Genomic DNA, 27,505 nt, shown 5'->3' with positions numbered 1-27,505 from the left:
TTCTAATAAAGGAACTAAAAATTTTGGGTCTCCTCTATCAATGTGCAGTGTATCGGTTCATTTAATCTGCTAACACTGATGAGGACACATAAACCCTATGTTACAGATGAGGAAACAGAGGTACAGAGGGAGTTTTTGCTGAGGTTTTGTTGTTGGTGTTGGTTGATTGGTTTTGGGGACACGGTTTTTCTGTGTAGGCCTGGCTGTCCTTGCCTACACTGAAAACGGGCTGACCTCAAACTCAGAGATTTCCCTGCCTCTGCCTCCCAAGTGTTCAAGGGCCGGGCCTAAAAGCATAGGCCACCATTTCCAGACTCCCAATTTTTTTGTTTTGTTTTTAGAGACAAGGTTTCTCTGTGTAGCCTTGGCTCTCCTGGACTCACTTTATAGACCAGGCTGGCCTCGAAATCACGAGGTCTGCCTGCCTCCGCCTGCCAGAGTGCTGGGATTACAGACGTGTACCACCGTGCCTGGCTCTGACCTCCAATTTTTAACCTTAATTTTTTTTTTCTTATTACATTCTATTGTATGTGTCAGCATCTCTGTGTGTGGATGTGCATGGAGAAGTAGAAATCAGAGGACAACTTTCATGAATTGGCTCTCTTTTCCTTTTTTTCCGAGACAGGGTTTCTCTGTGTAGCCTGGCTGTCCTGGACTTGCTTTGTAGATTAAGCTGGCCCCGGACTGATTCACCTGCCTCTGTCTCCCAAACGCTGGGATTAAAGGCATGCTCCAACACACATTTTAGCTCACACCTTTACTCCCCGCACTCAGGAGGCTTTAAGTTCGAGGTCAACCTGGTCTACAGCGTTCCAGGACAGCCAGAGCTACAGAGAAACTCTTGTCTCGGAAACAACAAACAAAAAGTGGATGGTTCCTGCGGTACGGACACTGGTTGACCTCTCGTCTCCTCTACCAGTAACACTCGCACTTAACACAAAAGGAAAGAAAATAAAATTCCTGGATGGGGGGGGGGGGGGCTCCTGACAATAATTTCCACGCCGCACAAAGCCTATCCCTCGATTTTCCACCCCAAAAGTGAAGGAAATCTGGACAAAACCAGGAAGGAGTTGGGAATTTAGCTCAGTGGTAGAGCGTTAAGCGTAAGGTCGTAGGTTCGGTCCCCAGCATCGAATTGGGTGGGTGCTGCCGGAGAAATAGGCCCCGGTAGAGGAGGCAGTCACTGTAGCGACTAGGAAAATGGAGTCTGAGCACGAACGCGGCTTTCTCTTCTTGTTTCCCTCACTGGAAGATGGCACCCTGGGCACCACGTGGGCCAAGGGACATTTTCTCCATTTCGGGGCAGCGTCAAAGGCTCCAGAGCTAGACTGTTGTGTCCCGAAGCGAGAACCGCGGCTCCGCGAACGAAGGCCCGGCGGGGCGGGGTCAGCGGCTGGCCCCGGCTTCCCCCGGGCCTGGCCCGGAGGTCCCGCCCCCTCTCCGGCGCCGCCGCGCCGCCGTCGCCGTCCGGGCCTAGGCGTGTCTCCGCGGGCGCACGGCATGCTGGGAAGGTGCCCGGGCGGCGGCCATTTTGTCTTGTCGGCTCCTCTTTGGAAGAGGCTTTTCGGCTTGAGAGTGGGCCGAAGGGGGTTTGGCGGCCGAGTGGCTGGTGGTTTTCGCTGGTGGGTGCTAGGGCTGGTGTGAGCAGCCGCCCGGAGAAAGCACCATGATTTCGGCCGCGCAGTTGTTGGATGAGTTGATGGGCCGGGACCGAAACCTCGCCCCGGATGAGAAGCGCAGCAACGTGCGGTGGGACCACGAGAGCGTAAGTCCCGTGGGCCTTGGGCCTGTGCCCAAGCGCCTGGGGGAGGGGAAGGGAAGGGACGGGAGAGCGCGGCCCCGGGCCTGGCCGGGGTGGGTCCCGGCCACGCACCCCGAAGCACCTGACGGCTGAGGGAGGCGGGAAGGTGGCCCGGGAGGGAGGGTTCCGCGCGAACCCCGGGGATACGGTGGTTTGTTGTCCGGGATTGCGCCTGGCGGGGCCAAGGGAGCACCATGGTGAAGCCGGGAAACGCGGGAAAAGGAAGGAAGGGCTCGTTTTATCACCCCGGAGCTCCGGGTTTTTGCCGTGTGAGAAAGAAGGGCAAAATCTTCCGTTATTTGGGTGCAGCCATCGTATTTGGCCTGATTTCTGACCGGTATTAGTGGAAGAAAAAAAAAAATCGTGGCAGTGCATTATTTAGGAGTGGTTCCATTTCGACACTTCTTTGGGAAGGTAGACATTTGAAACGGGTAATTTAGCACAGTTGATCGTAAACCGTATTTGCTAATACTGTTTGCCAGCAGTCGTGTTTGAGTCCCTCAGTTTGGCGGTTGTCAAGGTTTTTTGCTTTCACATAAACTCATTCGATCCTTTCCCCCGTCTTAGAAGGGTTAACTATAACTCCAGCTTTACAGGTGAGACTGGAGCAGAGCAGCCCCTTCGGCGTCTCTTGGTAACCGGCAATGCTAAGTCTAATTTTTGTAGCACTCTTGAAGTTGCATGCTTCTCTGAAGCTGGCTCCGTGCAAACATTGTACTGTATTTCAAGTATTTTAAATCTAGTTTTGTACTTGGAGCACGCTTAGATCTTAACCGGAGAATAATAGATGCACGCTTGCTCTTACTTTGCGGTTTACAATCAAAGAGCAGTTTTAAATCAGTTGCCAATAAAATGTGAGGACATGGTTCAAGAACAGCTTTGCTTTGTTTTTGTTTTGAGACAGTGCTTTACTTTGTAGGTCAGGTGGTTCTCGAACTTTTGAAATCTTTCTTAAGCTCCCAGAGTGCTGGAGTTACAGGCGTTGCCGCGTTTGGTAACAGGTTTTTTAGGAAAGTAAATTATGCATTGTTTTTAAACACAGGGTTTGAGTAAAGTAAAATTTTCTCTTTTGCAATGCAGAAGAAATAAGGTGTAGGGTGTATGATTTATGTTAAAAACGTGTTTGGCGTCCGTTAGTGGTGGCGCACGCAGTTAATCCAGAATTTGGGAGGCAGAGGCAGGTAGATCCCTGTGAGTTCGAGGTCAGCCTAGGGCTCGAACAGAGAACTCTGTCTCTAAAAACCAACATAAAAAAATGTTTGGCTAAAGTTGTATGAAAATGGTACCTGACTTCAAAAGTGTTCTTAAGGTATAATTTATGGTATTGGTTATTAGTCATATTGATTCATCTACTTCTGATTGATTTGGACATGTGAGTCTCCTCTGAATTTTTTTTTGGGGGGGGGTTGTTGTTTTTTGGTTGGTTTCTCTGTGTAGGACTGGCTTTGTAGACCAGGCTGTCCTTGAACTGAGAGATGTATCTGCCTCTGCCCCTCCCCCCTCCCTGCTCCCCTTCCTGCCGGGATTAATGGCGAGCAACACCACCTTTGGCTCTCCTGTGAATTTTTAAATGTTTATTATCCCCTTCTTTGTTACAGTGTATCTAGACTTTTGGTTATATCTTGACCCTCTTGGCTCTTTTGGCCTCTGTTACAATGTTACTTTTTTTTTTTTTCTCGCGGTCTCAATTTAAAGTTTTTGTTTTATTTTGTTCTGTTTGGTGACTGTTTATACATATGAGTGCTCTATTTGGATGTGTGCCTGCACGCCAGAAGAGGGCATCAGATCCCATTATAGATAGTTGTGAGCCACATATGTGGTTGCTGGGAATTGAACTGGAGTCCTCTGGAAGAGCAGCCAGTGCTCTTAACCACTTGGCCAACTCTCCATCCCCAAACAGTTTTTTTTTTTGTTTGTTTGTTTTGTTTTCTTTTTTTTTTTTGAGACAGGGTTTCTCTGTGTAGCCGTGGAACTCACTCTGTAGACCAAGGCTGGCCTTGAACTCAAAGAGATCCACCTGCTTCTGCCTCTTGAGTGCTGGGATTAAAAGCATGTGCCACCACACCTGGTAGTTTTAATGCTTTTTATTGATACAACATTTAGTGATTGTCATCATGCCTTTAATGACAAAGTTGAATTGTATTCTAGTTTTAAGGATTTCCAGGCGGATACTGACATTCCAGTCTTCAGGGTTAAGGAGGCAGGGCTGGTGATCATGACCAGGAACAAAGCAAGTAACCTTTCTAAATGTGCAGATACTGTAAGGTTTAGTGAACGTGGAGAAGGGAGCTCTAGGTCTTCCAGTCAGTTACATTTCTTTGCTTTTTGGTTGTGTATAAAAACCTCAGGAGATGAACAAATTTAGCCTGTGAGTGGAAAAGGGTTCACCATCGTTATCACTGCTGCCCAACACTGCAACATAGTTTCGCATTTTCATTCCAGTTGTAATTTTTTCTTAATTTTTTTTTATTACATTCAGAAATTTATTTGTGTGTATGCAGAGATGGGGGTGGATGGACATCTGTCCTCAGGCTTGGCAGCAGGTGCAATTACCAGTGAGCCATCTTTTTGGCCTATATTCAAATTTTTCCCCCCTGCTGTTCTGGGATTAGATGGAGAAAAGCCACACAACTGGGAAAGCCATTTTGTTTTGTCTTCTTTGATAAGGATGAGAAAATATCAGAAAAGAAGACAACTGAAAATCAAATCTATAATCTTAGCACTCTGAAGACTAAGGCAAGAGAAAACAGTTCCAGGCTAGCCTAGGCTAACCCTTCCTCTAACAAAAGAAAGCAAAAAGGAGATTAAATTCCAATTATTATTATTATTATTATTATTATTATTATTATTATTATTATTATTATTATTATTATACATCTGTAGCTATTTGGCAGGCAACATGGAAATGATGGTGTTCCTTTTATGCCTCTGATCTCAGCGCTCTTGAATTTCAGGCCAGTCTGTTCTATACAGCAAGGTCCAGGCTAGCTAGAGCTACACAGTGAGACCATGTCTTTGGTTTTTGTTTGTTTGTTTGTTTTGCGCTTATTTTTTGTATATATGCTTTGCCTGCATGAACGTGTGTGTGTGCGCGCACACAGATCCCCTGCAACTGGGATTGTGTTGTAGTTTGCCTTTTGGATGCTGGGAATTGAACCCTGGTCTTCTGGAAGAGCAGCCATAAAGGAGAAAAGAAAGGAAACCTTACCTTGGTGGTAATAGTAGTCCTACAATAGGTTTTCTAAAACATATTTGTGTATTTATACACACATATCCATTTGTCTTATGTGATGTGTCTGCATGTGTGTTCATGCACTGCATGGATGCCAGAAGAAGAAATAGGACCCCACTGGAACTGGAGCATGAATGGTTGTGAGCCTCCATGTAAGTGCTGGGAACCAAATAGCAAGTACTCCTAATTACTAAGCTATCCCCCCCCCCTTTTTTTTTCCATCACAGAGTTTCTCTGTGTAGCTATTGCTGTCTTGGAACTCCTGTAAACCAGGTTGGCCTCAAGTCCAACAAAGATCCGCCTGATGCCTCCCAAGGCCAAGGATTATCTACCATCACCCGCTAACAGTAAGCCCTGCCCCATGCAGGGTTTTTCTGTGTAGCCCTGGTTGTCCTGGATTCTGTTTGTAGACCAGGCTGGCCTCTAACTCACAGAGATCTGCCTGCCTCTGCCTCCTGGGTGGTGGAATTAAAGGTGTGTGCCACACTGAGCTATTTATCTAGTTTTAAGATAGCTTTATTTGACTGACCTGGGTAATTTAGTTTACATGCATATTTCTGTATCCCTCCAGCCCAACACACTAATTTATTTATTTATTTTTTTCATTTGTGTGTATGTGGTGACTGGAATCAGAGGACAACTTAGGAAAGTTGGTTCTCTCCATCTTTTGGTTCCAGGGGTTTATTTATTTACTTATTCATCACTTTTACAAGATGAGCCATCTAGCTTGCTCCTGGGTTGGTTGGTTGGGTTGGTTTTTGTTTTGTTGTTTTGTGGGGTGTCTTTGCTGTATTGATATATAAGTGAACATGAACTTGAGTGCCTGATCCTCCTGCCTCTACCTTCAAGTACTAGGAAAGAACATTGTTAAAATCAACTCCATCTGAAGGTGGGCGTGGTGGAGCATGCCTGTAAATCCCAGCACTCAGGAAGGCAAAGGCAGGTGGATCTCTGAGTTCAGGGCCAGCCTGGTCTCATCTTCAGTACAGGACAGCAGAGAAACCCCATCTTGAAAAACAAAAAATTTCATCTGTACTATGAAAAAAGTGTTGCTTTATAAAACTTGTTTGTTTTTGTTTTTAGAGACAGGGTCCTATGTATCAGAGCAGCCTTGAACTCTTGATCTCTACCACCCTAGTGCTGGATTTACAAGCATGTCAAAGCTATTTTTGGCTACAGTTCTGATTATTTACGTGTGTGTGTGTGTTGCACCCTCGAGGGTGGCCACTTGTGAGAAAGAGGACAGCCTGTTTGAGACTTAGTTCTCTCCTTCCATGTGGCTTTAGAGACTGAACTAGGTTGTTCAGGCTTAGTTGCAAAAACTTTTACTCGCTAAGCCATCGTGATGGCCCTTGCTTTGGGGTGGGGGGACCCGCAAATCTGCCCTTGTTGAGTCTTGCATGTACTGGTGTTAGTGCTTTATAGGCTCTTGGCTGCCTAGTCTGAGACTAGTTTTCACCCAACATCAACTCTTACAAAGATTGAGTAACATACTCCTTTGCCGCATGTCTGTGTTTCGCATTTGTTTGCAGTCTCTGCTGTTTTTATACTAAGCGGTTTGTCCCAGATTTGATTAGTGTTGACACTACCCTGGAGTACCCACAGTAGTAATGGTAACTGCCTGAGGTGCCTTTCAGTTGGGTCTGCATGGAAGACTTCAGCCATTGCCGAAGCCTTTAGAAGCCACGAAACAGAAGATTGTAGGGAATTACAAAGTCTAATTTGGAACTTTTAGTATATTTTTACATAATAGGACTTTTGTAGTTCACATTGCAGTTTAAATTCGGAACCTCCTTCCAAAAGTGGATTTAACTATGGATGATGTAACTGACTTACAATGTCTGCAGTGAGTCAAATGTAGTTGGTTTATTTGCTGGGACCAAAATAGTTTTCCAGGCTGTCCTTAAGTAATCCTCTCACCTATAGGAGTGCACTCACCTCCTGGGACTGTGGTTGCCTTTTGTCACATACCTTAATTAAAGCGTAACCTGTTCCTTGAAGTTAACACTTTAGGAAGAGCGTTGACTTAAATGTACATTTCTAAAATTTTGAAAAATCATATTGATCTGTCAATATGAGTGTGTGTGCCTCACTGTTTGCAGCCTATGTGAGCTGCCTTACCAGAGGTGCAGGAAGTATTCCTAACTGCTGAGAACCAACACTCACAGGTTGCTCTTTGGCCTCCAGGTGCATGCTGTAGTATATGCATGCTCATACATACACAAAAATAAGCAAACTCTTCAAAATTACTGTAGTTCGAGATGCCTACGATTAAATGTTAAATATCTGCAGGGAGCTCAACAGGTTGGCGAGTGTCTTTTCCAAGTGATTTAGTTAATTTTAGGCAACTTGACTGGGTTTTACGCCATTCAGTCTTCTGCTCTCAAGAGCCCTCTTTGCAGCTCAGCTTTGCTAGTATGAAAGGAACTATCAACTTTTTTGGGGGGGGGGGGGCGCCTGGCATCCATTAGTGTATCTGGTCGGTCTCAGGGACTTTTGAAGATATTTTGAGTTGCTTACCTCCCTGTTGGGTGGAATGTTTCGAATCAACCCTCTCCCCCATTGTGAGAATTGTTGCTCCCACCTACTCCTGCTTTCTCTTACTACATTGCTGGGTCCATGGTGGACATAGAGTAAAGAATTGTTGAATAAAGAATAGGCGAGTAAAAGGCCAAGTGAGTTAGTAGGCATTGAGAGTACTTTTACAGATATTACTTTGTGATAAGTGTTCATATTTTTCAGTGACTAATTTTAAATGCCAAAGGCTAATATCTTAAATTTCAAGCAGTTGGCATAATTATATCCCAAAGAAAGATACTAATTATGCCGCTGGGCTCCATAGTGCCTCTGTTCCCCAGTGATGGGCAGCCAGAGACAGGTAGATCTCTGGGGCTTGCTGACCAGTCAGACTAGCCAATCAGCAAGCTCTTAAATTCAGCAAAGGACACTCTCCCAAAAACTAAGGTAGAGAGCAGCTGCAGGAGACAGCTGGTGTTAGCAGCTTTTACACACAAATAAAAATGGTGAGGAATGTTAGAGGAAGACACCCACATTCACTTCTGACTTTATCATGCATTTGCACATAAACAAACATGTCCATGCATACAGCATACAATAAATGAAATAAATTATGTGGGTTTATTTATATTATTGGGCATTAATAGCTTCATTTGAAACACTCAGGTATGTACTACCGGCTTTCCTGTGTTTTCATGTGTTTGGCTTTTAAACTTTACCAATTCCTGGGGAGAATCAGAAGCAATCGTAGGTGCTGAAAGTATATGTACAGCCCAGTGGTTAGAACTTGCCAGCTACATGCCATTCTCTGGGGTTTATTCCAGCATAGTGGGGAATGGGAGGGACAAGTCTAAGGAGAACATTCAGGATAAAACAGCATAGTTTTGATATACTACTAAATGGTATAAAGCACTTTTTTTTGCTTATTTGATTTTTGAAAAAAACTTTCATGATTAAAGAAATTGTGCTGTCTATGTGTGTGTCTGTAGTTCAGAGGACAGCTGGTAAAGGTTGGCTCTCATTCCACCATATGGTTGTGGGAATCAAACTCGGGTATTCAGTCTTGGTGGCAAGAACCTTTACTTGATGAGCCATTGTGCCAGCACTGGATTGGTCTTTCTGGACATGCCTCTGTAGCCCTGGCCCCAAACTCCCAGTGACCCTGCCTTAGCATCGTAGGTGCTTGATTACAGACATAAGCTCCCATGACTGGCTATTTTTGTCATTTTGCAAGGCAGATCACTGTAGGCTTTGAGCTTAGAGCTTCTGCCTTCTTTTTCTAGTGCTGTGATTACAGAAATGTGCTACTATCCAACTGAGAGGTTCAGAAGTAATTTGAAGAAACATTACATTTCTAATGCATGGCAGCTGGAGTGACAGTTTAACATTTAAGAAACTTGTTGCTCTTGCATAGGCTCTGGGTTCTGTTCCTAGCACCCACATGGTGGCTCACAATGATACGTAATCCAGTTTACTTTAAATAAGTGTTATCTTTGATTTAGACCACAGAGTTCCAAGTCCTAATTTGTAGTTTAGTCTTTTAAAAAGCTTAAACATTGATTGTTAAGAACTTGCTGTACAAGGGACCAAGGTACTACAAGAAGAGGAAATGAAGTTAGGATGGGAAGCCAGGCATAGTGGTACTTGCCTTTAATCCTAGTACTCAGGAGGCCGAGGCAGGCAGATCGGTGAGTTTGAGGCCACCCTGTCTAGAGCAGCTAGGACTCTGTTGCACAGAAAAAAACCTTGTCTCAAAAAAAGTTAAGATGGGAAAGAAAAGATTAGAATGATATCATTACACATTATATACATGTATATTACTGAAATATCACAATGTACCTCAAAAAATGACAAAAAAGGGGTTTTCAAGAATTTTTTTTAATATTGCATTTTTAATTGTGTGAGTGGGAGGCGTTGTGTGTATGTGCACACACACAGGTTATATGCACATGCATGCTTGCCAGAAGAGTGCTGGAGTTACAGGTAGTTGTGAGCCTCTCAGCTTGGGTTTCTGGAAACTGCATTCTGTTCCTCTGCAAGAGTAGTACGGTCCTCTTAAGAGCTGAGCCATCTCTACAGCTTCTGTTAAGAGGTTTTTGGTTTGTTTCTCTTGAGATAATAAAAAAAGTTGCCAGACATAATGGTGCATACTTTTAATCTCAGCAGAGGCAGGCAGTTTCTTAGTTTGAGGTCAGCCTTGTCTACAAAACAAGTTCCAAGCCAGCCAGGACTACACAGAGAAACCCTGTCTTGAGTACACTACCCTCCCAATTTCTTTTTTCTTTATTATGAGATCCACTTTCCTCTGCCTCCTCCCAAATTCCACACCCAGCTCACAGCCAGTTTTTTGTTGTTGTATTGTTTTTGGTGTTTCTTGTTTTGTTTTGTTTTTTGGTCTTTTTTGAGACAGTTTTTCTCTGTGTATGGCTATCCTATACACTTTGTAGACTAGGCTGGCCTTGAACTTACTGCGATCCGCCTGAGTGCTGGAATTACAGGGATATGCCACTCTGTCCAGCTTTACAGCCAGTTTTTTTTTTTTTTTTAAATATTAGGTATACAATATTCTGTCTGCAGGTACGAGTCACACCAGAAGAGGCACCAGATCTCATTATAGATGGTTGTGAGCCACCATGTGGGTGCTGGGAATTGAACTCAGGACCTGGAAGAGCAGACAGTGAGTGCTCTTAACCTCTGAGCATCTCTCCAGCCCCTCACAGTCAGTTTTTTGTTTTTTTGGTTTTTTTTTAAATATAATTTATTTGTTTGTATTTTTTATGTACATTGGTGTTTTGCCTGCATGTTTGTTTATCTGTGTGAGGGTATCAGATCCCCTGAAACGGGAGTTGCAGACAGATATAAGCTGTCATGTGGTTGCTGGGAATTGAACTCAGGTCCTCTGGAAGAGCAGTCAGTGCTCTTAACCACTGAGCCATCTCTCCAGCCCTCACAACAGTTCTTAAACACAAAATAGTGTTTAATAGGAAAATTCTATGTTGTATTCATTTTTATTAAAATTTAAGAGTATAAAGGTCACAGTTTAGCGGACAAAGTTGTACTTGGTCAAAAGATGAATACATCAGGACATAAAAATATTATTTTGTGCCCTTTCTTATGGAATTTTTAGAACTCAGCAGTTTTTAAATGTTGAGCACCTTTTTTTTCTATCTCTCAATAGGTTTGTAAATATTATCTCTGTGGTTTTTGTCCTGCGGAATTGTTCACAAATACCCGTTCTGATCTTGGTAAGTAATTTTTTCTGTTTACCTTTTGATCATACTTAGAATTAAAATTTCTTCTCTAGGCTTGGTGACATGAACCTATAATCTCAGCAGGAGGCAAAGGGGATCTTGAGCTGAAGGCCAGCCCAGTGTATGTGTCCAAACAAAATTCAAAACTTTGTAATCCTGAAGGTTTTTTCCCCTTAAAAACTTGCTAATAAGTAATTTCTTCCTTGGTTAAATTATGAATGTTAATTAATGTCAGTCTGATTAAACATATTAACATAACTAAGTATTCACATCTACACTTCTAAAACCTTAAAGTGAAATTGTTCACATACCCACTTTCTCTCTCTCTACTGTAGCTCAGGCTAGCTTGAAATTTATGTCCACCAAGCTAGCCTAAATCATAGAGCAGTCCTCCATATGTCTCCTGAATTCTGGGATCATAGGGTTAAATAACCATAGCTGGCTGCAATGGGAAAATGTGTTAAAGTGTGGAATAGGCAGTGACATCAGCGTCAGCACAATTCTAGATAGTCTCAGCAGGTCACACCTGCATTGAAAATGAATTTTCAAAAGCACAAAATTATGGAGTTAAATTTCAGAAGAAAATGCTCAAAGTAAAAAAGCATTTGGGGTTGAGAATGGAACTTTGGTGTTACTTGATGTGCAGGTGTTTGAAGGTCATGTCAATCAATACTGGTTTAGATCAGTAGTCTGCAGTATCTAAGTGTTGTTTGGTGGCAGTAAGGAACTGTTTCCTTTTTTTTTTTTTTTTTTTCTTCACTGTTCCTGTCTCCTTTGTTGACCTTGAAGACTAAAGAGATCAATTTTCATGATGTTTCATGATGCCGTAGGATCCATTTTGGTGTCTGCAGTCTACTTGATGATAGAATGTGTCCCCTTTCCTTTATATTTTTGATTTTAAAGGGCTGTTTATTCTGTACTAACCACAATGATACTGTATGCAGCTGTATTTTGTTTCACATGGGTGCTAGGAATCAAACTCCTGGCATTTTACATGTTAAAGTAAGTGCTCTACCACTGACCTATAGCCTCAGTGTTCCTCTCCTACTCCTCTACCCCACCTCACCCCCAACTAGCAGCATACGTTATTTGAACAAGGTGTACTTACTAGAGGGATACCCTGCTCACGTGATTGCAGGCCACATGAGTGAAAATACTCAAGGGCCTTCAACCTTTTTAAAAAGAAAGAAAGAAAAAACCTGGTGTAGTGGTCATGGAATCTGAGGAAGGAAGATCCATAACCTGCCTGGGCTATGTAGTAAGATGCTATTTAAGGAAAAATAAAACTTGGCTAGAGAAAGGTTATTAATGTCACAAGTAATTTATGCATCCTGTTTTCTCTCTCTCAGGTCCATGTGAAAAAATTCATGATGAAAATCTAAGAAAACAGTGAGTTGTATTTTTTCTTTTTGTTATTCACCTTCTCCTAGTTATTTAGTCTAAAGAGACAAGCATTGAAGAAATAATTGAAACTAATATAAAATAATGTTGCATATTAAATCTAAATCACTGGCTTGGCATAGTAAAGTTTAATAACTTCATTAATGGTATTAGCTTCCATATGAATGCATATTTTTTATATTATGTTTACTTCTCCCTGTTTGCCCTCTTAAATTTTACTTTGTAATTGTTTTGTAACTGTGTCAGATGACAACCTCGATTGTCTGTTTTTGCCTTCTATTTTGTTTAAGATAGGGTTTTTGCTGGGTGCAGTGATGAATGCCTGTAATCCCAGCACTTGGGAAGGCAGAGGCAGGTGGATCACTGTGAGGCCAGCTTGGTCTACAAAGTGAGTCCAAGACAGCCATGGCTACACAAAGAAACTATCTCAAAAAACCAAAAAACATACAAACAAAAAAGATAGTGTCTCTTGTTTAGTACTCCATGTGACAGTCTAACTAGCCCAACAGCTTTTGGGATTTTCCTGTGTTTGCTTCCATCTCACTATAAGAATGTTGGGGTTATAAGCCTATACTGCTGTACCTAGCTTGTATGGACCCAAACGCAGGTCCTCATGTATATACAGTAAGCAGTTTAACCCGCTGTGCTCTGATCATGTCACAGTCCACGTTAGTTACTGAGGCAAAGTCTCCTGTTGCCTAATTCTGACTACTCTTCCTAGCTAGCGTGCTCTAGGAATCCCCCTCTCTCTGCTTCTCAGTCACCAGGAATATAAGTGACTACAGTGTCTGCACAGTTTTTTATATGCGTTCTAGGAAGCCAGGCTTCCATCTTCATGCTTGTATAACAAGCACTTTATCCATTGAACCATTTTCCCAGCCCAGCTCCAGCTTTATTTATTCATTTTTTTTCAGGCAGGGTCACTGTGTAGCCTTGGCTGTGTTGGATTTGTTTTGTTTTGTTTTTTGAGATAAGGTTTCACTGTCGCCCTGGCTGTCCTGGGCCCACTGTGTAAACCAACCTGGCCTTGAATTCACAGAGACCTAGCTGCCTCTGCCTTCCCAGTGTGCGTAAGCCACCAAGTTTGGCTTATTTACTAAAAATGTATTATTACTTGAGGTGTCTTACTATGTTAGCCTAGCGGGCCTGGAACTTACTATGTAAGCCAGGCTGCCCTCAAACTCACAGATATCCACCTGTCTCTAGTGCTGTAATTAGAGCATATGCCACCATCCCCAGCTATCTTTTTTTAGATTGATTTATTTACTTTACATATATGAGCGCTCTATCTGCATGTACACTGACATGCCAGAAGAAGGCATCAGAACCCAGTACAGATGTTTGTGAGCTGCCATGTAGTTGCTAGGAACTAAACTCAGGGCGTCTGGAAGAACAGACTGCTAGTAGTCTCAACTTTTTTCTTTTCTTTTTTTTTTTTTTTGGTTTGATTTTTTGAAGACAGGGTTTCTCTATATAGCCCTGGCTGTCCTGGAATTCACTCTGTAGAACAGGCTGGCCTCAAACTCAGATCTGTTTGCCTCTGCCTCCCGAATGATGGAATTGAAAAAGGCATGTACCACTACTGTCTGACTTTTTTTTTTTTTAATTACATTTTATTTAATTTGTTCTATCGTAAGCTCACATGCACCAGTGCCTTGGTGCATTTGTGGAGCTGAGAGGATAGCCTCTAGGCGTTACTTCTCTTGTGCTGTGTGGGTCCTTGGAATCCACTCAGGTTGTCAGGCTTAGCAGTAAGTACCTTTATCTGCTGAGCAGGCTCCCTGCTCCCAGACCATGTTTATAGATACGCTTCATCCTGGTTCTAGATCATAGATGGATACAAAGTAGTGGTAGAGCTGGTGCCTAAAGCTTATGTTTCTACCTGAGCCTGATACCGCAGGTCTATAAAACCAGCTGTTTGGGAAACTGAAACAGGAAGTTGCAAGTTCAAGGCCAGTTTGGGCCCTTTATCAGAAAAAAAGAAAAGGCTGGGGAATATAGCTCAGTGATAGAGCACTTTTCTAATATATGCTAAGTCCCTGGGTTCAGTGCATAGGTAGGACCACCAGGTCAAATAAACAACACCCTGATTATCAACTAATAGTAATGCAGTATGCACTGCCTTTCCCTTTGATAGGGTAAAGGAACCGCCAGAAATTTCATATGAAGTTTTGTTTATTCTTCAGTTCTTGAAATAGGGTGATTGAGCATCTATGACTTGTAATGTTAAAAAGTTTATTTTCTTCTTAACCAGGTATGAGAAGAGTTCTCGTTTTATGAAAGTTGGCTATGAGAGAGATTTTTTGCGATACTTACAGAGTTTACTTGCCGAGGTAGAACGTAGAATTAGACGAGGTCATGCTCGTTTGGCATTGTCTCAAAATCAGCAGTCTTCTGGGGTAAGTATGAAATTAACTTAGTCTCTGTAATGTACTTTTGTTCTCTGGAGATCAGGAATCTTATATTTTTTTAAACTTGTCTTCCATTCATTACTTTGTCCTTTGAAATTACAGCAAATTGAAGAAGCACCTTTCTTTTTGTTACTTGAGGTGTAGGGAAGGATCTTCCACCTCTTAGCTTTTTTTGATTTTGGTGGAGGTGGTAGTTGCTGGAGTTGATCAAGCTAACAAGTGCTTTACTACACACATGGTCAAGTCTTCTAGCTACTTGCTTAAACCTAAAAAAACCAGGACGGGTGATCATCCCGTCCTGGTAACGAATCTTAACCCAGTGACTCATTCTACCTCCATGGTGAGAATGAGGTAAGCAGAGGGCCCAGGTTGTCTACAGGAGCTGCTTTTCCAAGAAGAGCATGACTAGAAAAGACAGTTCTAACAGTGACCTTTGAAGACAAGCAAGGAACTAGTGCGCATAATCCAAAGGAAGCCACACCAGGGCTCAGGGACAGGGTGCAGTAAGCATAAAGACAAAGGAGAGCCACAGCAGAGTCAGGGTGCAGGATGTGAAAAGATCTTAAGTACATTTCTTAAAGGCTCACTCTGGATATAGAATGGAAAATGGCCTGAAGGGTGCACAGTGGAAGCAGAAAGTCGTCTGGGGGCCTCTGTAATGATTGTGGTGGGTTGGGGAGGATGGTTTAAAAAAAAAAAAAAAAAAACAGCAGCTTGCTGGGGCGAGGATTTGGGTGAGCAGGGAGGGGAGAAATCCGTTCTACCTGAACTGTTCTCGGTTTGAGCAGCCAGGTGACGAACAGAATTTTAATGTAGATAGGAACTGGAGGAAATTCTGTTCTTACAGTTTCTATCTTAGAAATGTCAAATTTAAGATGCCTTCAAAATACCCAGGTGGAGACATTAAGTAGGAGGTGAGAAGTGACATAGCTTGCACTTGGAAGTCAGTCTTTCTGGGCATAAATCCAAACTCCTACAACTGTATTTCTTTCAGCAAATTACTAACCTTGGCCTCATGCCTTGGTTTTGTCTCTTGTTAAGTGAAAATAATAAAGTAGCTATTGAACAAGTCAAATTTTGTGACCAGTTGTAACACATAGTTAGATGCCCAGCAGATGTTAGCTGTTTGAATCTGAAGCTCATGGGGTTGCTAAAAATACACATACAGACCTTAGATCTTGTATAGATGGTGTGTGGCTGATACAGGTTAGCCTCAATCCCTTCTGTCCCTTTTTCTGGAGTAGAAAATAATTACTGAGCATCTTTGTAGGTCTGAGACAATTTTCATTAGTAAATATATCATTGGGTTTACTAATAGTTTTTTTTTTTTTTTTTTTTTTTTTTGAGACAGGTCTTGCTATGTAGCCCTAGCTAGAACTCAGTAATTTTCGCCCTTCAACTTCCTAAGTACTTCAGTGATAGGCATGCACTGCCATGCTCAGTTGAGGATTTTTCTCTTCAAGTGTCAGTAACTATGTATATAATTGCCTATCAGAGATCAAAGATAATTGGATTAGCATCCAGTAGTTAAACACTTTTGTTTTGCCTAGACAGGATCTCCAGTGGTCAAGACTGGCCTTAAAACTTGTGTGGCTGAGAAGGACCTTGAAGTCATTTTTGTTTGTTTTTGAAGCAGAGTTTCTCTGTGTAGCCCAGGAACCCATTTTGTAGACCAGGTTGACCTTAAACTCAGAGATCCACCTGCTTCTCTACTTCCACTTACTTTCCAACAGATGTACCATGAAGCTCAATCCCCTCTTTCCCTTTAATTACTAGCTAGGAATAGTCATGGCCATGGTGGCATGATCCCATATTCTTAGCACTTGAGAGCTTGGGATAGAAGAGGATCTCGAGTTCAAGGCTGCTAGGCTACATAGAAAGACCCTGGTTTTTCTTTGTTTATACGTGTGTGTGTGTGTGTGTGTGTGTGTGTGTGTGTGTTTTATTTATATATTATATATACAGATATATAATATATACACATCTACATGTGTGTATGTATATATACATACATCTATCTGTATCCATGGGAACTTGAATGTTTTATTACTGTAGAGGGTAGTGCTGGGATCAAACCCAAGGCCTGTTGTATACTACCACCAAGTTTCATCCCTGGATTTAAGTTTGAATTTTTTTCTTTTGTATTTTACTTATCGATGACAACATTAACACTTTACTCTTTAACAGGCTGCTGGTCCAACAGGCAAAAATGAAGAAAAAATTCAGGTTCTGACAGACAAAATTGATGTGCTTCTACAGCAGGTGAGAGTTGTCCGCAGAAGTGTGAGAAAATAATTGGAACTGGGTACTGTGGCAAACACTTTTAATCCCAGCATGTCGGGATAGTGGAGATAGTAGGAACATGACCTATCCTAGAAAACAAAAGAGATTGACACGATTGATAAGGTTAGAAAATAAACGTGAAAAGATTTTTTTTCACTGATTATAAAGGAAATACAAACTGAAATTTCTTTTTTTTTTTTTTCAAACTGAAATTTCACAGGGAGATATTTAACAGTATTTGAATGGCTTTAATTAAAAAGAAAAACTAGACAGGCATTGTGGCGCAGGCCTTTATAATCCCAGCACATGGGAGTCAGAAGCAGACAGATCTCTTTGAATTTAAGGACAGCCAAGGTTACACAGAGAGACAATGTTTCAAAAAACAAAAATCAGACAAAAATAGAATAACTATATAAAGTACTTGAGTGTTGTGAGGGATTTAGACTCTTTACAGTTGCTGGTGGGTGTGTAAAATGGTTCAGGTAAACCCCAGAAGGCTTTAATCTGCTCTGTGTGTGTGTGTGCTAGTTTGCTTCTTAAAAGCTTAAAAATGTGCTATGAACCTTTACTCAAAACGTGTCTATATAATATACATACCACTATTTAAAATCACTCATCCTCACCCTAGTGGATACTCAATACTTGTAACCAGTTCAAATGTTCGTCAACAAGTAGATGAGCAAGCCAGCTGTGGGGGTCATAATCTCAGGACTAAGGTAGGAGGAATGCCTTGAATTTAAGGCCAGTTTGGGCTGCATGGTGAGTAGCAGGCCAGCCAAGGCTATGGAGACAGAATACTATCTTAAGAAAACCAAAATTAAATTATGGTATATATAGTGAAATAATATTCCACAATGTGAAGGAACTTAATATTTGTAATAATATGGATAAACTTTTTTAAATATATATGTAAATATTTTTTTTAATGTATATTAGAGTGCTCTGTTTTTGTGCATACCAGAAGAGAGAATCGGATCCCATTAGAGATGGTTGTGAGCCACCATGTGGTTGCTGGGAGTTGAACTCAGGACCTGTAGAAGAGCAGCCAGTGCTCTTAACCACCATCTCTCCAGCCCCGTGGATAAACTTTTAAGCTGTCTCAGTAAAAGAAGCTAGACTGAGAAAGGAATATAAGCCATATTATAATACCATTTATATAAAATTTAGAAAATGCAGTCTAATATATAGTGACAGCAAATTATTGATTGCCTGCCTGGTTATATGTATAGGACTGAGGTTGAAGGAAGTACTAAAATGAACAGGAAGAAACCCTTTGGGATGGGGAAGGTATGTCTAAATGGTAATGGTGACTTTTCATGGTTATTCCCATGCATCCCCACTTAAATCTTTGTGAACTTAAAGTCCACATCATCTAAGTTGTTAAAAATAATAACAAGGGTCGAATATTAGCAAGCAAAAAGATACATTCACTAAATGCTAATGAAGTGTGGTGGCTGTAAAATTCTTAGCGTGATTGAAAAGGAGTCTTAACTTTTTTTTTTTTTTTTCTGTCTTAGATTGAAGAGTTGGGATCTGAAGGAAAGGTAGAAGAAGCCCAGGGAATGATGAAATTGGTTGAACAGTTAAAAGAAGAGAGAGAATTGCTAAGATCTACAACCTCGGTGAGTTTTAACCTTTTAAATTCTCAAGAAGCTATTAATTATGAATTACTTGGAATCTGTTCTTGTTGAAGAATCTTTGAATACCTTTTTTGTTATTCTAAATTCAGGCTTAGTCAAGCAAGCATTTTTCTTACAAGGCCATGTGTGTTGGGTTGGCAGGTTACAGGGTTATTACATTTTTGCATTACATCATGAGTTCATCCTCAGACCACATAAAGATGTAGAACAAAAACCCTCAAAATTAGTTTGCTCTGGTGTGCTTGTTCTGTTTGCCCCTGACCCCCTATACACATAGTTCTGAGGACCAGACTTGGGATATTGAGCACTGTCTGGCAAGTGCTCTGCCTCTGAGCTATTTCCCCAGCTATTAGTTTCCCTCCACTACCTAGCAAGAAATGTCTTCAATAGCAGGTACTAGCTGAGTGTCTACAGTTTAATGCTGGCAGTCTGTCTGGAAATAGCATTAGATTCCATAAGTTAGGAGCTCGGTCCTACAGCTTGTGTTTGCTCTGTCTTCCTTGTTTTCTTCCCCCCCCCCCCCCTTCTCCCCTCTACCTGTCTTAAACGCACACACAGTCCCAGGCACATGTATGTCAGATGTCACTCATGCCCCAGGTTTTACCTGTGCTTCTGACTAACGTTAAAATTCAGAGCTTTCACAAACCCTCACCTCGGGTTCAATTAATTTGCTCCCGTACCTCACAGATCTCTGAAACACGTTTACCAGCTTATTATAAAGGATATTACAAAGGATGCAGATGAAGAAGAGATGCATAGGTATGGGAGAAGGGTTGCGAAGCTTCCATCTCCTCTTCAGGTTCACCACCTTCTAGGAACCTCCATGTATTCAGGTATCTGGAAGCTCTCAGGCCCTTTTCTGGGTCGTGTTGGAGACTTAATTCTGTAATAAGCATTATGCAAACATGGACGACTGGGTAGAAATGTGATTATACAAAAAGAATATGATATAATGCAATAGACCAAGTGGGGGAACCCAGCAGCCTGTCTGTCCACATCATTTTGTGACCTCCTTCAGTGTCCTTTACCTATTATGTAGAATCCCTTTAATAGCCTGTGATCAGACAAGTAGGTCAGTGCATTTCTTGATGGTCTGTTCCAAGTCTTAACGGTAAAGGGAGATTAGAGTTTCTGTGGCTTGCCTTGGGGAGCAAGTTTTGAGCTAAAAAATAAAAACAGTGGCTAGAAAGAATCACTAGATGTTATTTCACTGCAAACAGACTGCATTCTATATTTTTTTATATTTATTCAGTGTCTTTGTGTGGTCCTGTGACAGCATGTGTGTTGAGATCAGCCTTTAGTTCTCTCCTTCCACGTGGTTTTTCGTGTCCTCCCATACCCACTGAGCCATTTTGCCAGCTCCTTTAGTAAAATTATTAAAACAACTTTTCAGTGGCTTTCTTGCTGAGCCCTGCCTTAAATTATAAATGCTCATTTGAGCCTGAATTATATTTTCATTTTTCTTAAATTGTTCAGTACTTCTTCTATTTACCTTAGTTAAAATGGGCAAAGTCTTTAAGTGTTCCTTCCTGTGAAGAGTCAGTGCCTTCCTGTGAAGAGTGAGCTGTTGTCTCTCAGTGCTGTGAGCTCACATTGTTCACCATGAGGTTAATTTCCTAGTGATTGAGTTACAGATCTGTTTGAAAGCATTTAGGCTAAAATAGCTTTCTGAGCATTACCTTTTTCAAGGAGGTTTGGTGTTCAGCAGTTAGGTCAGGTGAACAGTGGTTCTGTCCTTTTTCCTGGAAAAGGCAAGTTGGTAGCTTTATTTCTAGCCTTTCCTTTCTAAAAGTTGAGCAGTTGGTATTCAGTTATAAATAGGTGTTAAGTTCCTTTTGGAGTTTGTTTATTCCCTTCCTCAGATACTCTTATAGCAACTGACTTCTCATTTCAGACGATTGAAAGTTTTGCTGCCCAAGAAAAACAGATGGAAGTTTGTGAAGTGTGTGGAGCCTTTTTGATAGTAGGAGATGCCCAGTCCCGGGTAGATGACCATTTGATGGGAAAACAGCACATGGGCTATGCCAAAATTAAAGCCACAGTGGAAGAATTAAAAGTAAGTTCCTCATAATTGGTAGTTTTTAGCAATAGTGATACTTATATTACTGAAAATGCTATATTTTATATAGTTAAAAATTAGTCAAACTGTAGAAACCTTGAGTGGCATTTTGTTGATGTTTATGTTTCTTTAAAGCAGTGATGTGTAGGGACTGTAGCTTGATAGTGTGCTTGTTTAGCATGCACACGGCTCTGGGTTTGATCATCAAATGGAAAAAGAAAACAAGCAGTGATCATTCCTGTGAAAATTTCTTGTTCACCAAAATATTTTATCTCCTTCATTTTCTAAGTACCAGAAATTGAGACTTTACCTAAAGAATTATTCAAATAGTGGTATTTTATGTATACACAAGATGCCAGATTTTCTGCATTTTTTCCTGAGGATATGAGATTCCATAAACAACTTAGTCTATAAATTTTTTTGAGACTGTCTTAAAGACTAAAGTTGTATAAAATTCCACCTCGAGGTGGGAGGAGGCTCACTGATATATTCCTAAGGCCTTCTGGCTGTTCCCAGCACTACAACAAGCTGAAAAACACAACTTGATTTCCTTAGGAGAAATTAAGAAAAAGAACAGAGGAACCTGATCGGGATGAGCGTCTCAAAAAAGAGAAGCAAGAAAGAGAGGAAAGAGAAAAAGAGCGGGAGAGAGAAAGGGAAGAACGGGAAAGGAAAAGACGAAGAGAAGAGGAAGAAAGAGAGAAAGAAAGAGCTCGTGACAGAGAAAGGAGAAAGAGAAGTCGTTCACGGAGTAGACATTCAAGTCGAACTTCTGACCGGAGATGCAGCAGGTCTCGGGACCATAAAAGATCACGGAGTCAAGACAGAAGGCGGAGCAGGTATGTGAACCTTCTTGACAGTGTCTTGCTCGTGATGACACCATAGTACACAATCATCAGCAAAAAATACGAAGTGGCCTTTTACCATGGGTGGAATTCCTATATAATGTCACAAATTGAAACTGTTGTAAGTTGGAAATTAATTAAGTCACTAAGTCTCACAGTGACATTGTAGTAAGTACCCTGCAGAGATGGTTGCTTGTCCTTGTTGAATGCTGAATGCATGGCTGATGGAAAGCTGAGTGATTGTTGCCCCTCAAGATTCAAATGTCTAGCATGTGGTGCTACCCTGGGTGATGATTAAAATCCTAAATTTGGAATAGAATGATAAATGTATATTACTTTTGTGATGTCATAAAGTCAAATTATTTTATGTTGAAGTCTTTGCATCTTTGTGTGCCACGTAGGTTTATGAGGGTTGAACGGTGAGCTTCCATTTGTAGGGAAGCTTCTTGGCTAAGTCCCTTTTGTTTTGTGGTCTGAGAAAACCTTTTCAGGGACTCAGGACACCAGATAGTATATCTCTTGTTTTTTAGGATTAATAGCAAGAAGTACTTTTTTTTAAGAGCAAGAACTTTGGTTTTTCAAGACAGGGTCTATTTGTAACAAGCCCTGGCTGTCCTGGACTCACTCTGTAGACCAGGCTGGCCTCAAACTCCACACACAGAGGTCGGCCTGATTCCACCTCCCCGAGTGCTGGGGTTGAAGGTGTATACTACTGTTGCCGCCTGTCTTGTTTGTTTCTTTAGGGAAACTTTTACTTAAATCTTTAAAATTATTAGATATTAGTATATGCTTTTTTGAGCCCTTTTAGTAATGTCAGCTGAAGTTGTTTCCTTTTTCTTTAAATTATTAAGAAGTAGAGATCGACGAAGAAGCAGAAGCCATGACAGATCAGAAAGAAAACATAGATCTCGCAGTCGGGATCGAAGAAGGTCAAAAAGCCGAGATCGAAAGTCTTATAAACACAGGAGCAAAAGTCGGGACAGAGAGCAAGATAGAAAGTCCAAGGAGAAAGGTTGGTTTATTATGAGAGGTGCTGTCGCTAGCCTGTGTCCCCACTTACTGTGCTTCAGAACAGTCAGAGCTCAATTTCAAGCTGTTTTTCTTTCTCTTCCTCCTCTGATGTGTGAAAATGGAAGTTGACCTAAGGTTTTAAGATCATATTAAATAAATCCTTTTTATTCAGTTGGTAACCTGAAGGGTTTTTTTGGTATAGATTCTTCTGAGTTTGCAAAACCTTTGAGGATGATGAGGCTGTAGGATTTTTTTTTAACCTTGTTCATTTTTTAAAACTGCAATATTCCATACTGTCTCACAAATTACATGTACATTGTTGGTTCTATTGTGCAGCATTCACGTAGCTCAGCAATTAACTTCTGTGTTCCCAGAAGTTGAATACCTTATTGTGTCTTAACAGTGTTTTGTGTTGGCAGCCACATGCTTTCTTTTGGTGTTCTGTAGCTCTCAGTAGCTGGTTACTGTTAGTGATACTGATGGACTGTCAATTTTACCTTTGGCCTGTTTTCACAAAAATGTTCTTTTAGCTTTTACTGGAAGATAATGTTTTTAATCATCAAGATCTTCTTTTAAAACTTAATTTTGTTTTTGGATTATTTTAGCATCCTTGTTTCTTACATTAGTTGGTCTGTTTTACTGTGTATGGTTTTAAGGATGAGAGAAAGGGCCTGTTTCTGATCTCCTCGGTCCTGATTTCATCCTGTCCTTTCCACATACCTGTTTGCTGCTGTATGTTATACTGACCCTGTGTGTGCCACTCATGTTTTCTTTTTATAGCTATTTTGCTAGATGTGGGTGCTTTTTTCCTAGATTTAAGTTAATAACTAGGAAGATAAACAAACTTTTTTTTTTTTTTTTTTTTTGCATCTGTTCATTTACAGAGATGGGCACATGAAACACCTCAGGAGCTTTAGTGTTTGTCGTTTAGTGTTTGAATTCAGAGATTGGTTTTGTGATTTAAATGGCAATTGGGGTTAAAGGGTTACTGATTTTATTTGAGAGGGTCCTCTTCTATGTTTTAGCAAGGCTTTGGTATATTTTTGGAGTGCGGTATCAGTTTTCATCACCTGGTGACTCTTGTATCAGATCAAATCAATTGTCTGTTTTGTGAGGCTTTTGATCACAAATCCTGTTGTTGTATTACTTCTTCTTTTCCAGTCATGCCACTTAGACACATTTGTATAATTTCTAGGTAAAGCAAAAATGTGTCCTGAATTATTAACCTGTGTGACAAGATGAATTTAGTAAAACTCATAAGTTTCCTGGTGAGACTTGGGAAAAGAGAAGACTATATGCTGAAAAAACTTTATCAGGCTTATGTTGGTTGGGCATGCTGTTACAGAGTTAACCTTTAGTGTGACTTTTAGAAATGATGAGTATGGTTCTAGACCCTTCTGAGTATGCATATGGTAGCATTCTGGCCTTTGGGATCAGGCATCTGTACTAACAAACATTTGATAATGCAGATGAGTAAGACTGTTCACTGCTCCAGGTGCTGTAATCGTAACAGAAACAGTTTAACAAATGAGAAGTCATTTTCCACACATAGCTATCCATACTCTCTTTGTTCAGAGAGTTTCCATTTAATCCATAACTCTAAAACTCCACCACACATGATGGATATCCTTAGGACTATTAAGATCTACCATATTTACATAGGCCAGAAGATAAGATTTTTGGACTACTAGTCCTCTACGGAGAACAAGACGACTCTTCCTCATTGAAGCTACCTGTGCACCGGAGAAGCCCATAAGGCACAAAGGGAGGACTTTTCCACAAGGTCAGTTAGAGCACAGCTCCCATGAGCGGACAGACAGGTGTGAAGCAAGTCTTATGGTTAACCACGTAGACATTGCTCTGCTTGTTTTACAAATGTTAGACCTAATACATGCTCCATTATGTAAGATGTGAGTTCTTTTCATGACACTGTTTGCATTTCCATCCTTTTCCCGGGTATTTGGTGTTGTCTCTGTAATGACTGTCCATGTAGAGTTCCTCTCTTCAGACATCTTTCTGTCATGACCTACTTTGCTAGACCAATTAGTTATTCTTAGTTTTAAGGGGAAAAACAGCTTTTACAGACGGTGTCTAACATTTTCTGCAAAATCTTTTTTCTAGAGGGATATGTAGAACTGGAAGGCAAAGTATGCCACTTCACCTTAGCCTGGCTTTACCTTTCTAGCACAACAGCAGGAGAAAGCTGGAAACTACTTTTATTTGTAGCCAAACTGAGTTTTAATTTTTCCTTTAGGAAAAACTCTTAGGTGCCATCTAGTGAAAACAGACGTTTAGATTCTTGGATTTTTTTTTTTTTTTTTAAAGATACTATTTTCTTATTACATGTGTCCCTCTTGGATATTTAAATATACCTAAATATTCTTTTAACGAAGCCTATCATTGGGTGAGCATATTATTTAAATGTTAAATGTTCTTTCTGGTTGCCATTTGCCCTTGCAGCTTTAATTAACTCATGTTAACAGTTTTGTGTGCTGTCTTTTGTACCTTTCCTTTGAATGTTCTTTATCTAGAATGAAATTTACTGAAGTTTTAAGTCATGGGGTGAATTTTTCAACTTTTCACAAGTTTGAGAAAATTTCCCGTTTATATTCTATTTCCTTACAGTCCCCTTTTGTCCTTTCCTCTATAATCTACAAACGACATCTCTGGTGAATTTTGCAGGCTGTGGGAAATGGTTCTTTCATCTCTGTTATTTCCCTTTTTAAAGAGTAATTATTTGTGTGCTTTACTCTAAATTCCATGGTCAATGTCTTCTTTTATGGCAGAAAAGAGGGGATCTGATGATAAAAAAAGTAGTGTGAAGTCCAGTAGTCGAGAAAAACAAAGTGAAGACACAAACACTGAATCGAAGGAAAGTGATGCTAAGAATGAGGTCAATGGGACCAGTGAAGACATTAAATCTGAAGGTGACACTCAGTCCAATTAAAACTGATCTGATAAGACCTCAGATCAGACAGAGGTAAGTGTATTGTTTCTCACTTTGATTAGGGCTTTTTGTTACTGTTTGACAGTGCAGCGTAAGTATGCACAGATGAAGATGGATCTAAGCCGAGTAAGAAGACATACAAAAGCCTCTTCTGAAGGAAAAGACAGTGTAGTCCTGCAAAACATTTTGAGGTACATTGTTTTGTCTCAGCTATTTTGTAGCAGACTTCGTGCCCCCATTAGTGTGCCTCTTTGGAAATTATTGTCCACGTATGTAATATAGTCGCCATTGAAAAGTTAATTATCCTTTTTTTAGGGATTTTGCTGTCATTTCTTTTTTTTTTTTTTTTAATAAAAAGGTTGAACTGTTTTTTTTTTTTCTTTTTGGTATTAAGTCCATCTTGTGTTGGTACATTGGCAGAAACATATGCTTTAAAAACTTAACTATTTCTGAGGCACATGTTGGACTACTTTGTTTTAATTAAACTGCTAGTATTTCTTTGTCAAGGATGTTTCTAGTTTTTTGCTTTATTGCCTTGCATTCTAATGCAGTTTGTTCTGTAACTCGAGAGCCAGTAGCATTGGATTGATGGAAGTGTAGGGTTTATGAATTATTGCAGCTGACTACCATACCTCACACAGCGTTGGTGTTGTGAGCGGCCCATGAAAAGCCAAATTAGAAATCAAGGATTCAGTCAAACTAAGCAGGTACTCATGCCAGGTACTCCTTTCTCTACCCACATCCGTGTTTGAATGCTATTGCCTGTGACCTTTACGCTTAACTGTTGTGTATCCTTTTTGTTCTTTACAAGAAGCACAGAGGGGTTTTTTGTGTATTGCGTGATCTTACAAATCATATGTTAACAGAATGGAATTTTTTTTCAACTGTGTGTAGGGATGCAGTGGTGCCCAGAATTAGATATCTTTAAAGAATTTTAAATACAATAAACACTTCATATTATCCGCCTTGTTACATTCAGTGCAATTCTCAAGTCTTTAAGAGGTATGTGCTTAACATTTCCTACTGTGTAGGAGAATTTGCAGTCAGCCATAGTATAGAGAAATAGTCACTGGCTGAGACATTGAAAGCAACAGCATTTAGCAAGGACACTTAGATCAGTGACATGAAGAACTGATTGACTCTCGGATGAGGTTGGGTTCTTAAAGAACTGTTTGAAAGCTAGCTTTTATAGGTGTTCTTAAAACGTCCTAACTATTCAGTCTTCGGGCTAGTGGCGTGGGATGATATATTCCTAATGAAAGGAAGTACCAATTAGTTACTTATCAGTGTCATTCCTGTTTTAGAAAAGTAGTGTAGTTACTTCCGTGTGAACCAGTCACACATAGGCAGCACACACAGGCACATGGCTCTAAGAACTACCCTGATGCCTTGATGTAAAACAGTACAAACATTTCATATGCACATGTATCATGTTAGCAGTTAGCGACTGGGCCAACACTTAGTCATAAATTTTTACCTTTTATATGCTGTCTAATTATCAATTTTCCCCAAATTTTGCATTATAGGACTACTGTTGAAGATTTTTTGAAGAATACTGAAAACGGCATAAAGTGAAGATCAACATTAAAATGAGGTGAAAGAAAGCTATAGTGGCATAGAAAAAGTATAAAGCTCAGTTAGTTATTTGGTTTTTTTTTTATTATTATTATTAAAAATTAATTCAGGACTGTTGTGACCTACCAGATTTCAGAACATGTGTTAATTGCACATATGCCACTTTGAAAACTTAGGTCCTGTATCATATTTTTTTTTCTTTAAGACTTTTTAAGAAATATTACCTAAACATGTGGCTTGCTCAGTGTTTACTTGCAAGTTTTCAGTCTCGGACTTTGAAAACAGGATTAAACGTTAGTATTCATGTGAAGCAGACTAAGTAGGATTCCATTTTTACACTTCTGCTATACCTTAGCCTTTGGATTTAGAAGTGAAAATAAAGTATCTCTGACTTTCTGTTACAAAGTGGATTGTCTGTGTCATTGAAGGGTCTTAGTATTGATCTTTTTCTAATAAAGTTATCGGCTTCAAACTAGTCCCTTGTTTTTAAATACGAGGCACGCTATTAATACAAGTGTTAGTAATTTTTTCT

General features: G+C 40.5%; 1 protein-coding gene across 1 annotated transcript; it reads left to right on the top strand.

Moving 5' to 3' along the window:
* Window positions 1-1,511: 1,511 nt before the first annotated feature.
* On the top strand, window positions 1,512-27,383 carry Luc7l3 (LUC7 like 3 pre-mRNA splicing factor). The gene is given in 12 exon segments (XM_055619756.1): window positions 1,512-1,765; window positions 10,729-10,795; window positions 12,151-12,190; window positions 14,457-14,601; window positions 16,801-16,875; window positions 18,414-18,518; window positions 20,431-20,592; window positions 21,151-21,434; window positions 22,292-22,452; window positions 25,238-25,378; window positions 25,484-25,626; window positions 25,628-27,383. Coding segments are annotated over 12 exon segments (1,470 nt in total). The 5' UTR covers window positions 1,512-1,666; the 3' UTR covers window positions 25,676-27,383.
* Window positions 27,384-27,505: the final 122 nt, after the last annotated feature.

Source organism: Psammomys obesus, unplaced genomic scaffold, assembly GCF_907164565.1.
Source record: "Psammomys obesus unplaced genomic scaffold, mPsaObe1.curated_primary_1811, whole genome shotgun sequence".
In the NCBI taxonomy this organism is placed as follows: domain Eukaryota; kingdom Metazoa; phylum Chordata; class Mammalia; order Rodentia; family Muridae; genus Psammomys; species Psammomys obesus.
This window is presented reverse-complemented; position numbering and strand designations above follow the sequence as displayed.